Source organism: Strigops habroptila, chromosome 4 (assembly GCF_004027225.2).
Source record: "Strigops habroptila isolate Jane chromosome 4, bStrHab1.2.pri, whole genome shotgun sequence".
NCBI classification, from domain to species: Eukaryota; Metazoa; Chordata; class Aves; order Psittaciformes; family Psittacidae; genus Strigops; species Strigops habroptila.
The window spans coordinates 21,833,717-21,848,717 of record NC_046358.1 but is presented as its reverse complement, the minus strand read 5'-3'; the positions used below and the strand labels follow the sequence as shown (position 1 = coordinate 21,848,717).

Below are 15,001 nucleotides of genomic sequence, written 5' to 3'. Positions count from 1 at the left end.
ATTACATAGCATTTTGTACATTCAGAATAACACTTCCATTGACATTTCAAGCTGAGTAGGCAACAACAGCCAGAAAGTAGTGCCATACTGAGGAGTACTCTTAAGGGATTTTTTTTTTTTTTTTCCCCCCCACTGTCTTTGTGGAACTCTGTGATAGGGCAGAATCCACTTCCGTAGAGCATGCAGCTATCTTGAGTAGGATGCTGTGTTTTCTTTCCTGTTGTAATTGCCTATCTTGTTCAGTGTTGAATTTATAATTTCTTTTATGTTACTGAGTCTGATTCTTTACAGATAAATACCCTTCAGTACTCAGCACTGCTGTGATTGCAGAGCTAGCATGGCCCTAGATTCAAGGTGATAAAGTGCCATGTTAAACTGTACAGTGACTTTTTTTAACATACATGTGTGCATATGTGCCCAGTGGGCTGCATTAAGTTTGCACAACCAGTCTTAATTCTGGCAGTTCTTTTGTTTGAGTGTTAGACTTTACAACCGTAATGTTTCTGGAGTGTTTACACTGATGTCTAGTTCTTTAGACCTTTTTAGAACAAGTTGGAAAAAGAAGTCAGACTGTTGACTGAAACATCACCGAGCTACACCTTCAAGTATGTAACACGCTTCCACCAGACTAGCTGATGGGCTAAATGAAAGCAACAGTAGGTTGTAATCCTTCAGGATTGTGCGGAAGGTGGGGAAGGCCTGATTTCTCCATAGTTCACGTGCACTTGCTGATGGCAGAAACTGCACAGCTTAAAGCTTTGGGACTTTCATTCAGAGGGGTTCTATTACTGTTCTAAGCTTTTATCTGTTCGATTGGTGTAAACTTCTTTGTCTGTTTTGTATTTTCTTTTGCACTTCTCCATGCCCCACTCGCCTTATTGTCCTAATATGTTTGCCAAAGAGATATTTAGTTACTGTTTCATTCCAAGGTCTGTCTCTCCTGGGGCAGCCTTTAGTGCTGGAGGTGTCATGATCAAGTGTTGTCCCTTCAAGAATGGGGCAGTAGATGCTGCCTGCTGTGTCTACTTAGTAATTACTAGGCTGATTAATGATTACTATTAATATGGGTTATGTGGAGCCTGATTCTACCAGTCATGGGTCGAGCTTCTTTTAATTGTTTTTAAACATAAATTGGATTCAAGCCTTAATGTCTTAGTTGGATACGTAACCAAGCAGTATGGCGAAGAGGAAGCATTAGACAGGTAGTCAAACAGTACCTAGTGTTATCTAGTAGGTGTTGCAGGCTCTGTCCAAAGAGACAGTATCATGGTGTTCTTGTGTTTTCTCTCTATCTTTAATTACGTGCTCTAGTTCATAAACAAACACTTTTTTCCCCTGTGTTACAATAATCTTAAAAAGTGGTGCTGTTTTTGTATTTCCCAGTGTGTATGTTTTTTCTCTACTGTGCTGAAAGTGTTTTGCTTAGAGCTTTGTTAATTGTTTCATTATTGTGCTAGTCACTAGTTTGTCATTTGGCTAGCTACTTGCGTTGTCAAGTACTCTTATTTCATTTGAGCAGTGATGTAAATTAGGCTTCCTTGCTGTCTTTCAGGTTCTAATGACATTGCTTTCCCCTGTAGTAGCCTCACACAAAGGACATCTGAGACTTTTAAATTCCTGCTGATTGCCCCACCACCACAATTATTTATTCCCCCACCCCCCAACTCACCTGTTCTGCCCCTAACCCTGGCTTCTTTTATCGCTCTTACCTATAGCCACTTCCCCTCATTTTCCAGTTTCAATCTTTCTGACTCCAGTAGTTGACTAAATCTCCATGTTCTCCTGCAATTTCTTTTTCCAGCCAACCTTGTATAATAACCACGTTCATTTGCTGAATCTGTTTCTCCTTTTCTTGCTCCAGTTTCTTGCTTTCTGGCCTCTTCTCCTTGCTTACCTTAGCTCAGTCATGATTTCCAGCCCATCGCATATCCTTCTTTCTTCTTATTTCTGATTTAAGTTATTCTCCTCTTATATTCCCTGAAAATGTTTCTCTTCCTCCATGTGCATTTGTCTTCCCTCCTTCTCACTTCTGAAGTCAAGTAACAGTCATCTAAAGAGTGCGAGAATTTGCATATCCAGGTGTTCAAACTGCATTTAGTCTCACTGAAAATGGCAGCAATCCTGTACTTCAGTTACAGAATAATTTCATTTTTTAATATCCAACTGGGGAACCCCAGTTTAGACAGTTTTTTTGAAAATGAGGGGTTTAGAATTAGATCTCAATAAGAAGTAAACTAGGCTTCTCCGAAAGGTTGATGCCTGTGGAGGTATTCAGGAAGACAGCAAAAATCTCTTAGTCAGACATGAAATCAATGCCCCAGAGAATGGGCACTGGCAGAAATAGCTTTTTGTTGTTGTTTTCGTGTTGGTTTTGTTGTTGGTTTTTTTTTTATTTTCCCCCTACTCTTGGAAGCAGCTTGTCTTGGCTGAAATACCTGAATTTATCCTAAAGCAGACATTCAGGATGTGGTGAGTCTTGTCAGTTGTAAGGAACTGAAACAAGAGCTAATAATGAGACACTGGCAGATGGCCTTTATAGCTGATAGAGCCACTTGACTTTGAGTATAAAATTAATGCAAAATGACTCTTGAAAAATTGACTCACAGTGTTTCAGTGACTCATTATTACATTTACTGTTAAACTCATCTGCTGCTTTGTTATATGGTGAAAACAAGGTTGTAATGAAAGTCAATTAAGAATTTAAATAGACATGAGAATTAGGTTTTAGAACTGTCAGTGATCACTAAAAGGAAAACAAACTCTTGATTACTTTTTCCCTAGGTTTGTGTGAAATAAGATACATGCACTCATGTCTCTCAAGTAAGTTCAACAAAAGGTAAGTTGGACCTCACTTGTTTCAGCTCATTTGAGCTGGAACATGAACCCTTCAGCTGTGTGAGTTCTAAGTATATAACATGATTTAGCACAAAGGTGTAATTATTATAATCTTCACTAATATATTTTCTTTAGGTGGCAGGTGTACCCACTTCACTCACGTGGGACATTAGAGGAACAAAATAATGCTTTTTTGGCTACAGTTCCTGGCTACAGAAAAGTAAATATTGTGGAATCATTACTTCTTAAGTGTGTGAAACCTTTTGCTAGGTTAATAGCAAGTAATAATGTATGTAAGCTAATATTAGCTGTGCCAACTCAAACTACTGTGTGAGGTCAAAGTAGTTTTGTTTTTTCAAGATGTAAACTAATTGCTTTTCTTACCAAGCTGTTACTTTACTGATATTTAGACCTGAAGAGAAGTGCAGTAACAGGAAACTACCCTTAAATTATTGTGTGACACTGGTTTTACCCTTAAACAAGCAAGCTTGTTGATTCTCGCACCTGCATGGTAACAGCATGCTGCTGGCGGTGCTGCATAGCAAAGTAGTCCCCCAGCATGAGGGTCTCCTGCCTGCTTTGTAGCCCACAGTATGGCTACTGTCTTGGCTTGCTTTATCACTGATGTTTTGTTATAACAAAAGCGTAAGGAAATATTTCCATTCTTCTTTATGTATGCTATACTACTTTATTATGCTTCTCTGATCTTAGGACAAGAAAATACAAGTTTTCTTGTGTTGTATTGCCTTTTTTTAACCCTAATATGCAGAGCAGAAATACTGCATTGCCCATTTCTTCATAGCAAGTTGGATTTTTCATGTAGAAATATTAATGTAATTTGTTCTTTATGCATTCATTGCTTATTTTTTGCTTCAAAACTCAGATTATTCTGTGTACAAACATAGCTGAGAGCTCTGTAACAGTTCCTGATGTTAAGTATGGTAAGTCATCTAAATCTTGTAATTGTGTATGTGCTGTATTTATAGTGTTCTCCTTACTTGCAGTAGCCTAAATCTCCACAACACTTTACCATTTTACAAAGCACTGATGTTGAAATTTAACTTTGACAGTTGTTGAATTCTTTCTTTCACAGCAGAGAACAGTTTTAAATGTGAATATATGATCAAATAGTAGAGCTACCAAGTGGGGTGCTGGTTTTAATCTTTACTGGAGGAGAGAAAAAACTAATTGTAAATGCAGTAACAAGTAGGATCAGACCCCATGTCACAAGTTTGGGGTTGTTTTTTTTTTAAATTTGGGGGGTTTTTTTATTCACATTCTGTCTATATTTTGAAATAATTGCATCAGATGAAGCAAATTCTGATATAGAATAGATTGCCTTTTAATGTTGTCATCCGCACTAAATGTTTGTTGCATTTATATTAAAGTCTGTTTGCAGTTCTGTCAGTATTCAGAATGTTCTGGGTCTGGTTTGTCTCTTCACTGGTTTTCAAATAACTGAAAATTTCCTTTTCTGATAACACAAAATCAACCAGTATTTTTTTTGCCCTACCATCAGGATGAATTGTTTCATAATAATGCTAGATTTTTCTTAATTGCAGTGATAGATTTCTGCTTAACTAGAACTTTGGTTTGTGATGAGGAAACTAATTACCAGAGTTTGAGACTCTGCTGGGCATCTAAAACAAACTGTAATCAAAGAAAAGGTAAGGTGACAGTAGGTAATGGAAAGGAACTTTAAAAGCTAACCTGCATAGAGAATTCTACATTGCTTTTCATTTTGTTAACAGTAAAAGCACAGATTGTTTTCACCTTGAATAATTTATGCAAAAACATAATTCCTTACCATGTCAGGTAAGGTAATGTGATTAAACAACTATGCCTGAATGTTTTATTTTGTTCAAGTATTTTTCCATAGGAATTTTTTTTGTGTTTTATTGAAAAATACTAAAATTCATGGACCTGAGAATTTATGAGGATTCTCTGTTATGTAATAGTATTTTTATCATGGGCCATTTTCTTAAAAGGGGGAGATAAGTACTCCTGGGTATCTATTAACTACTTTGAGTTTCAGCAGTAAAAGAAACTTTCATGTCTTTATCACTCTTAAATTGATTGAAATAACCTCAGCAGTGTGCACACCAGTGTATGTAGCACAAGGTTAAATAAGATTTCATATCGGCTCTTCTAGTAAGACAGTACTCTTAAATATCAGAATCTTTTCAGATGAAAGGAGTACTAAATAGATTAATAACAGTGATATCTTTAGGTGTAAAAATATTCTCATTTTTAAATGAGGTGCCACCAGAGCTGCTCTATCACTTCTCAACTGGATGGGGGAAGGAAAGTGTAATGAAAAGCTCACGGGTTGAGACGGGGAGATTACACGGCAATTACCATCATGGGCAAAATAGACTTGGGGAAATTACTGTCATTTATTACTGAACAAATCAAAGTAGGGTAATGAGAAATAAAACCAAATCTTAAAACACCTTCCCCCCACCCCTCCCTTCTTCTCAGGCTCAGTTTCACTCCTGATTTCTCTGCCTCCTTCCCCCCAGTGGCACAGGGGGACTGGGAATGAGGGCTACAGTCAGTTAGTCACGTTTCTCTGCTGCTCCTTCCTCCTCAGGGCGAGGACTCCTCACACACACTCTTCCCCTGCTCTGTCATGAGGTCCATCTCACAGGAGACAGTTCTCCATGAACATCTCCAGTGTGGGTCCTACCCACAGCCTGCAGTTCTTGGTGAACTGCTCCAGCATGGGTCACTCTCATGGGGAGCAATCCTTCAGGAACAGACTGCTCCCGTGTGGGTCCCCCATGGGGTCACAAGTCCTGCCAGCAAACCTGCTCTAGTGTGGTCTCTTCTCTCCACAGAGCCACAGGTCCTGCAGGAGCCTGCTCCAGCATGGGCTTCCATGAGGTCACAGCCTCCTTTGGGCATCCATCTGCTCTGATGTGGGGTCCTCTCATGGGCTGCAGGTGGATATCTGCTCTACCATGGACCTCCGCAGGCTGCAGGGGGACAGCCTGCCCCACTATGGTCTGCAGGGGGGGCTCTCTTCTGGTGCCTGGAGCACCTCCTCTTCTCTTTCCTCACTGGCCTTGGTGTCTGCAGAATTGTTTCTCTGACATATTATCACTCTCTTCAACAGCACAACAGTGTTTTTCCCCTTAACTATGATGTTATCCCAGAGTTGCTACCACCATTACTAATGGGCTTGGCTTTGGCCAGCAGCGGGTCCATCTTGGAGCACTGGTGTTAGCTCTACCAGACATGGGGGAAGTTTCTAGCAGCTTCTCACAGAAGCTACCCCGGTCGCCCCCCTGCTATCAAAACCTTGCCATGCAAAGCCAATACACAGCTTTATTTCCATTTGGCTCTGGGTCAGTGTAGGTAATGAGAACCAGCCAATATACAACCAGTAGAAGCAGCATTTTGTATAGCAGTCTTGGACTTGTTATGCATGTAACTTAAAAATATGGCCTAATTCTCCAGTGGAGTATCCCATTGTGTGAAGTATCCTTTAGTTTGAAGCTTGACGTGAAAGGTCTTTGGATTTGTGAAGACAGACTTTCTGAATCAGTGTGTTTTCTATAAATAGTAGATCACAAAGATGTTTTGGTGTTCATCATGGTATCTTGAAAGTTGTTTCTATAGCAGCAGTATCTTCCAGTATCTGAAAGGAGCCCTCAAGGATGCTGGAGAGGAACTCTTCATCCGGGACTGTAGTGATAGGACAAGGTTCAACCTTAAACAGGAGTGATTTAGGTTGAATATAAGGAAGAAGTTCTTTACTGTGGCAGTGGTGAGGCACTGGAACAGGCTGCCCAAGGAAGCTGTGAATGCTCCATCCCTGGCAGTGTTCAAGGCCAGGTTGGACAGAGCCTTGGGCCACATGGTCTAGTGGAAGGTGTTCCTGCCCATGGCGGGGGGGTTGGAACTAGATGATCTTGAGATCCTTTCTAACCCTAACCATTCTAGGATTTTTGGTAGCTATAGAGTCAAATAGGAAATCCAAGTATACTAGTTGTTTAAAAATATACAAATGCAAAGCATATTTACTCTGCATAGAGAATCTTTGGTTTGGGGATATGCTGAACCTTGCATTGACATATTAAATTTAGATTTAAGAACTTGCCTTTTCATGGTTTTGGGGAAGTGTATTTTAGTGCAGGATTTGTCATGCCTTTTCAACTGAGAAAGACAGATGCTGATTTGAAGGCAGTTGTATGAAAGAGGTATTTGAGTGAAGTACTTAAGTAACTCTTTCATTCATTACTGCTGCTATGAAAACAAAATTATTTTATCTGATCCTTATGTGGGAAAAGGTAAAGAGAAGGTCTCCACTGGGGCTGTCTGCTCCACGAGAGCAAAATGCTGGTGAGCTTGCAGTGTCAGCTGTTGCATGCTGCTCAGCTGCCCGGAAGGCTTGTAGCTGGATGGGTTTTGAACAGCCTGAAACTTGGGCAGTTTACAAATTGGCGATTTGTTCTTTTATGCGAAGGTCGTGCTGGACGGGTTTCCAGAGGGTATTGTTACAGGCTTGTGCGCAAGGACTTCTGGACAGACTTTATTCCAGAGCAGTCAGTACCTGAGATACTGGTAAGACTTCTGGGAAACATCAAGATATTTTTCAGTGGGGTTTTTTGGTGGGTTTTTTGGTTGGTTTTGGGGTTTTTTTTGTGTTGTTTTTTTTTTTTTTTTTCCCAAAGTTGATAATTGACAAAGACCATTCCATGTCAAAGACCATTCCACATAGCTTCCTTTGTAGAAGGAGATACATTACAGCAATAAAATGACTGTGGATTAGAAATAAGTAATCTGTTCAAAAGAAAAATATCCTTAGTAACAGAATTTTTTTTTTTTTTTTTTTTTTTACTGAATTGTGAACTTGAACTTATTTTTCATAGAAAACACTTTGTCACACTTCCCATGGGGGGAAAGTAACAATAACATTGTCTTTTCCTTCAGCGTTGTCCATTGGGAGCTACAGTCTTAAAAATAAAAAAGCTTGATATGGGGGGACCAAAAGCCTTGCTGGCAACAGCTCTTTCTCCGCCCAGTGTAGGTGACATTGAACATACCATACTTCAGCTGAAAGAGGTAGGCATTCTTCTAATGTTGTTAAAATTGAGGTAATAAAAGTGTATTGTAGAAGAGTTTTTCCTGGTATGAGGTAGTAGTAGCCTTAATTGTAACCTGAAATAGGATCTGTGTCTAAAGAATTTTGTCTCACATTTGATTGTTTGGTTACTACACTTTTAAGCATAATTTCTGCAGTTAGTTCATTGAAACAGGATTATAATTTCATCAGGGAATAATGATGCTGTTTGTGAATTAGCATCTGTGGTGAGAAAGAATAGGAAAAAAGTAAGAGAACTTGAACTCTGTAAGTGAAACTGTTTATTAATGTAGTAGCAAAATTGTACTCTTACACCTTACAATGTGTAGGAGTCAGCCTGAAGATCCCCTTCTGGCCTGTGCCTGACTTCTGTGTGAGCAGATGATTTTGCTTTTCAGTTACAAAGTTGTTATGGGGTAGAACATTCGCTGAACTTTTCCAAAGTGCATAAGAAATGATATTTGTATTATTTGTAGCTTGCTTTTATATTCAGTATATATAGTAGAAATTTTGGTTTAAAAATGTTAGGCTTTTAAAATTAAGATCTTCAACTTTTGATACTGATTGATGTTGCTTGCTTCTTGTCTTTTCTTACAAACTGATCTTAAATTCGCTTCATCAACTTTTTACAAGTGAATAAATTTTAATTTCTCTAGCTGGGAGCACTTACAAATTGTGTGCAAACAGAAGAAAATCCACATGATGGTGAGCTGACTTTCTTAGGAAGGGTATTGGCACAGTTGCCAGTGGATCTGCATCTTGGAAAACTGATAGTCCTTGGGCATGCCTTCGGGTGCTTAGAAGAATGCCTTATTATAGGTAACTGAAAGAAGAACATGTGAGAACATTTCTCTAAAAACAAGTGATTTGCAGGTTTTCACTTTGATTTGTTTTTGTTGTAGCAGCAGCACTGTCTTTGCGGAACTTTTTTACATCACCTTTACAACAGCAAGTTGATGGATACAGGTATTACCCGAGATGTTTTACAATTTCCTGACTACATTTGGGGGCAGAGGCTGAAATTGACCATTAAATAAATTTTGTGTGTCATGAGTCTAATTTTCTATCAAAAGTGCTAGCAGTGTAAAAAGAAGCTTTCCCAAGCAGCTGAGATACTGAACTCTATTTCTCTGTGAACTAATTAGTATCATAGAGCTAACTCATTCTTTTCTGAGTACAAGACCTGATTTTTGAGCTTTTCCTTTCTGGTGTATGTGACTATGTCTATTAAAATGGAGGGAGGGGTTAAATAACAAGGATTTTTTCTTTTTTCTTTTTCTTTTTTTTTTTTTTTTTTTTTTTTTTAACCTAAGTTGTCCTGCCCACACAGTTTACTTTCAGAAAGCAGATGTGAGTAAGGACAAATAATTACAATAAATGTATTGACTCCGTTTATTGAAGTCCTCAAAGTTGTTACTAGTTTTGGCATTCTGAGCTGTATAATACATTCACTATTTGAAAAAAATATTGTTGATGATTCTTTTTGTTTGTATTGCCAGGAACAAACTGTTTTTTGCTGGGAATAGTAAGAGTGACTGCATTGCAATTGTGAATGCGTTTAAGGTAAGTCTTTGTTTCTGGCTTACCTTCTAATGAAATCTGATAGACAAAACCAGGACTTCTTGCCTTGATTGGATCAGTGCAGCATTTGTGCTTCGAAGCTGTTAAAACCTTCACAATACTCCTAGCTTAGTGATACTTTTTGAAGGCTGTGTCCTACTATATAACAGTACTAGTTCTGATTTATCTCTTATTATAATAACCAAAATAAAATGCCAGAGACATAGCGATATTGGTATCTCCCTTTTAACCAAGGACAGTTTGGACTGGTAAGTTCTAGTACAGAATGAGTTTAGTGTCCTTTCTCCAGGTTTAATAGCTTTGACTTTTATTCTGTCCAAATGGGTTTTTTCTGTACACTTGGCTGCTTCATAGGCTGGTAGCATGGTCAGAAGTTGATCTCCGCAGGTACCAGCGGAGCTGGTAGAGCACGGGAAAGACTTCTGACAGAGGAAGTTACTACTCAGAATCCAGTGTTTTACATCATGCATGGTCTGGTGTTTCTGTAATCTTTTGGACACTCCAAAATCTTCAGCTGCAGGTTTAGTTTATTACATGTTGTTTATGTTGGCCTTTTCTAACTTTGGTGAAAGCTGGTTTGTCTGTACTCTAGTGTTAGAATTCTATGAAGCGCACATGGGCACCTATGCCACGCATGCCCACTGATCCTGAGGCTCAAGCATCATCTTTTCTGAATTCACCTTATCCTGTTGTATGCTGTATTTCCCTTGTGTCCTGTTAATCTGAAGGTGATATTTCTATAAACCAGTATGTTGTCTTGGAGAATAAGCACAAACATTCAAACACCGGTTTCTGGTGTGATGTCTGTGTGAGTGATGTGAAAGCTTTGTTTTGAATGGCTGGGTATCACAAAAGAACAGGGAAAGAACTTGTTTTCAAATTTCCCAGTTCAGATTAGGTTTCTTCCTGAGTAAGCTGAAGTTCTGTGAATCATTAACATATTTTTTTGAGCCTTTGCTTGCAAAAGGTTTTAGCGAATTTAAAAAAGTACAAAAGCTTTAGCAGTAGAAAGAGGAGAATCTGGGGAAGTAAAGGCTAATCAGCCTGATTTAAGAGATAGGATTTTAAATAGGGTTTTTAACAGAAAAAATAATGGCAAATAAGTGGAGTTTATTTTTCTGACACAAGGCTCGGGTATGGAAGTGGTGGATGTCAAAAGTATTATTTAAAATCAGGACATCATATAGCCTCAGTCAAGGTAGGCAAATGCAGTCTGGCTGTTCAGCTATGCTGATAGTGTCCACAGCAAGCTGGAATATTGTATTTAGGAGGTGGCTTGCTATTGACCTAGGAGAAATGGATTCTGCAGGCATCTGTCATAGATGTGCTGCCTAATAATGAGATTATTTTCATTGCTATTCCAAGTATGTTAATTTTTCTTCCAGCTCTGTTTTCTGGGAGGCATCCATGTCAGAACTGTATATAAATCAGACAGTTCACTTTTGTCCCAAAGCAAGGAGAAAATAAAAGTTCTGGCAGTAGCCTGCTTTATTACAGCATCAAATCAAAGCATCCAGTTTGTTCTATTTATGCATATTTGGGTGTGCTTTAATGCTCAGTCCATCTTCTCTCAGAAAACCAGGTGGATAGTCTGCTTTATGTTGCTGTGTTATTGGGTGACTGTTGTACTTCTTCCATATCAAATCAGAACTTACCTCCTCTAAAGCCTTGAAATGTAGCATGCTTGGTCTTGCTTTTGGCATGTGCCACAATCCAGAATCTCTAGGCTATGTCCAGAAATCCAGTGACCCAAATGCTGTATTTCCAATTTAGTTGCAGGAGCTGGTGGCAAGTTTGAGGCAGTATATGTAATTACAGTTCATCCAATAGTGCTTTAACTCCTTTTTGGTCTATAGGTGTGGCATTGCATGCCATAACCTCTAAGCTGACTTGAAGGCAAAGTAGTTATCTTCCTATAGCAATTCTTGTTCTTTAGCATGTTGTGGTACATCTATAATCACACTTTCAGCCCTATGGTAATGCATTCTTAGGATTACATTTTGTGGCCACGCTGCTTTGTGCGCTCACATATGAGCAAACGAAGACCCAGAGTTCTCACCCCCAAAAAATAGAGTAAGACTGTTCATAACAGTGAGAAGTATTTATATCTGCTTAGGAACCAAGCAAGCAAGCATCATATTAGGCTAAAATAATTAAATAATTAAGGCTGGAAAGGACCTGAGGAGGTCTGTAGTCCAGTCTTTCGCTCAGAGCAGGTTCAGCCATGAAATCAGTCAAGATTGCTCAGGGTTTTATAGATGAGATCCTCAAAAACCTGATCTAAGTTGGCCCTGCTGTGTTGGATGTTTCAACAATTGATCTGAAAAAGTCTCCTCCAACCGAAATTACTGTGATTCAGCTTTCCTTATACTCTTATGCTTAAATATGTGTAATCTGTGTTAGCCCAAGGGCTAACTGGTTTTTATATCTGTGTTAATGTCTGGTTTTTAAATTGGTGTTAAAAAATTATCTTTGGTATAGGTACAGAAAAAACTTCATCATTTTAAATGTCACATTAATATTTGTAATAATTATTACTAAAGCACTACAGTTTATGCCTGAATACTATACCGTTTCTTTTTCAGGCATGGCAGGCCTGCAGTCAAAAAGGGGAGCTGAGACATCCCAAGGTGAATTAAACTTTATTTCTTCTTTTCTATTAAAGCTTGGTGACTTCAGTATTTTATGTTCTTAGTAATGATTTTTTTGCCAGCACTTCTTCTTTATAATAGTTAGGATTTTTTTTGTAAGTAAGTAGAAGCATAGGCCTTGAGGGAACATGAGTCTTTGAATTTAGTGCTGAGTATTTGAAGGCAATCCCTTATGTAGTCCCCTTTCACAGATGGATCAACAGTGGCCAGAGGGTTTAAAATCCAAGCTGAACTACAGTTCAGTTTCCCTTTTGAAAGAAATATTTTTAATATATGTAAGTGTCTCTCTCTGCTTTTTTAAAGAAACACACAAATCTGCCCCCTCTCCAAAAGAAACTACTGTCACAAAAAACAGTGTGCACACAGTAACTGCCTCCAGTCTGTCTTTTGCGTGTATAAGAAAACCTTTTTTATTTCTCTGCTGCTTTCAGAGCTTAATATGCTCTATGAACACCAGCGTGTAACGTACACTGGGTTATAATGAGTAGCCAAGATGGCCAGAAAATTACTGATAAAGTTACATTTCCAGATAAAGAAGTTATGGTTTTTTGGAAGAAGTGTCCATCTCGAAGTAGATTCTGTAGTAGCAACATAGAGGAGTTGGACTTGTGGATTTATATGAAGAATTTAGATGACCCACAGCTGCACTGGTGGTACCCAAAGTATAGTTTATTAGTCAAATATATAATTATCTTTTCAGACATGTCATAATGATTGATATGGATGAAAGAAAGCTGTGAAATGAGATCAAATTCTTCCATCGCTATATTTAAGTATTGTTCGTTACTGCACAGAGGAAGGTGGGGAAAAGCTTATTAGCAGTAGAAGAAACAAGTTTCTAACAATTTTTGCGTTTGTATATTTCACTTTCTTTTCTAGAAAGAGCTTGAGTGGGGTCAGTCGAATTGTATTCATATCAAGAAGATCCGAGAGGTGAGATGAAATAGATAAGTCCTTCTACTTAGAAAAATTATTATCTTTCCTTATTTTCTACAAATGTTAAGATACTGGATAACCCTACTGCATTGTTATGTGTCTTATCAATATATAGAGATGTATATTTTCTTTAAATAATCTCTGAATCTTTAGGATTTGTTTCTTTGGGAATGGAGAGTTGATACTATTTAAAGTTGTTGGAGACTATTGGGATTCCAAATACAATTTAAGGCAGAACAGACAGAAGCTTTATTACCTATGGTCATAGTGAGCAAATAGGCAGTGTTTTCCCCCTCTGCTTCTCTCTTCTTTCAAGTTATTGCAGAGACCCTGTTTATAGAAAGGAAACAGGTGAGGAAAAACATGGTAATGTTAACAAAGTGAGGTGTTTATTTTTGTGAAGAACTGACTTCAGATAATCGTTTATTAGCAAGGCCATGTGCCCATGCCTAGGCAGGATGGACTCCTAAAAGTAGCTTTAACTGCCGCAGTTGACACTATGGCTTTTGGTGGAGGCTGTACGAGTGGCACATCCTGTATTATCTTAGGTCAGAAGTGAGGATTGGAAGCAGACTGCTGGCTTTTAGATGAAAGAAATTTTCCTTTTGTTAGGATAAACAAAGTGGTGTTAAATTATTAACTGTTTAATGTCTTTAACTTTTTTTTTTAATAGACCTCCAGTATTATTTGCTAATTCTATAGGTCCTTCAGATACACTGGTTGTGGTGTGACTGCTGTCTGTTACATGACTTTTGTCATATATTAGGGTAATTTTAAGCAAGTACAGTTACGTAATGAGGACTGGAGCTGAAAATTTGTGGGCCTTTTTTGCTAACATTACTGCAGCTGTTAATGAAAACTCTGCATCACAAAGGGCTTCAAGATTAATGTGATATGTTGAGAGGGAAAACAAAACTTCTTAATAACTGTGATTGGCAGAGCATGGCTTTGCCCATTATTCCAGCAGTTCATACCTTTGGCATGAGCAATGTAGGGTCTATGTTCAAAAAGCACAGGAAAGAAAAAAGAGCTGTTCATAGAAAGCGACCATCTGGATGAGAAATGCCAATATCTGATAGCAAGGAAAAAAAGCTGAGAAAAAAGAAAATGGTGTAAAACTGGAAAGCTGAAGAATCAGTCTTACAGCCTCTTGGGTAATTGGTGTTCTCTTGGCCCAGTTTCAGATACTCTAAGAAGAGGTTGTGCATGACATGATAGTTAAGGAGTTTAGAATGGGCACCTACGCTAACACTTAAGAAGATTTGGGGTTTTTTACTTGCAACACTTTCAGATACTAATTTTATACTTCCTTGTGTGGAAGTAGATTTGCAGAACTGAGGCAGCCACGCAGATTGCTTATTGATTATGATAGTTGTCCTATGAGGAGTTTTAGTAGCCTAAAACTGCCAGCAGCAGAAAGGAAAATGTAGGTATGAAGCAGTTGGGCAGGCTGTACTTTTCTACATTTGATCCAGAATCAGTTGGGACAATGAAGGCGTTCACTGTGTGGTTGGAGGACCAGTAGCTGCTTGAGGAAGCTTCTTGGAAATGCTTAGGATTGAAAGCTTAACAGAGGATGTTCTGCTGACAGCCTAAGTTTGGTGTCGCTTTAAGTTGTTGTCTGCTGAACTGAGGGTGGAGCATGTTAGGTCACACCTACAGTTAAGTGTAGAAGTCCAGGTTGTTCTTAGCTTTTTTTTTTTTTTACCTCCTAAGATGCAAACCCAAAAGTATTTCAATGTAGAATCAGTGTATCATCTTGTAAAAGGTTTTCAGTTCTTTTTCTCACTTTGTTCTATATCATATATGTGTAATACACTCTGTGACCACAAAATTCAGCTTTTTATAAAGTGATGTCAAGAAGACTGAGTCACAGTTCTGAGATTACTATCTAAACTAGAGATGCTGA

General features: G+C 38.4%; 1 protein-coding gene across 1 annotated transcript in view; it reads left to right on the top strand.

The window, feature by feature from the left end:
- The window catches only part of TDRD9 (tudor domain containing 9), an 81,508-nt gene that overhangs the window by 44,803 nt on the left and 21,704 nt on the right, over positions 1-15,001 (top strand). The window contains exons 10-20 of the mRNA XM_030482584.1: positions 2,782-2,836; positions 2,971-3,055; positions 3,719-3,776; positions 4,398-4,502; positions 7,307-7,404; positions 7,774-7,905; positions 8,581-8,743; positions 8,827-8,890; positions 9,424-9,487; positions 12,091-12,135; positions 13,036-13,089. Coding sequence (XP_030338444.1) covers positions 2,782-2,836; positions 2,971-3,055; positions 3,719-3,776; positions 4,398-4,502; positions 7,307-7,404; positions 7,774-7,905; positions 8,581-8,743; positions 8,827-8,890; positions 9,424-9,487; positions 12,091-12,135; positions 13,036-13,089 — 923 coding nt within the window. The remainder of the gene's footprint in view (positions 1-2,781; positions 2,837-2,970; positions 3,056-3,718; positions 3,777-4,397; positions 4,503-7,306; positions 7,405-7,773; positions 7,906-8,580; positions 8,744-8,826; positions 8,891-9,423; positions 9,488-12,090; positions 12,136-13,035; positions 13,090-15,001) is intronic.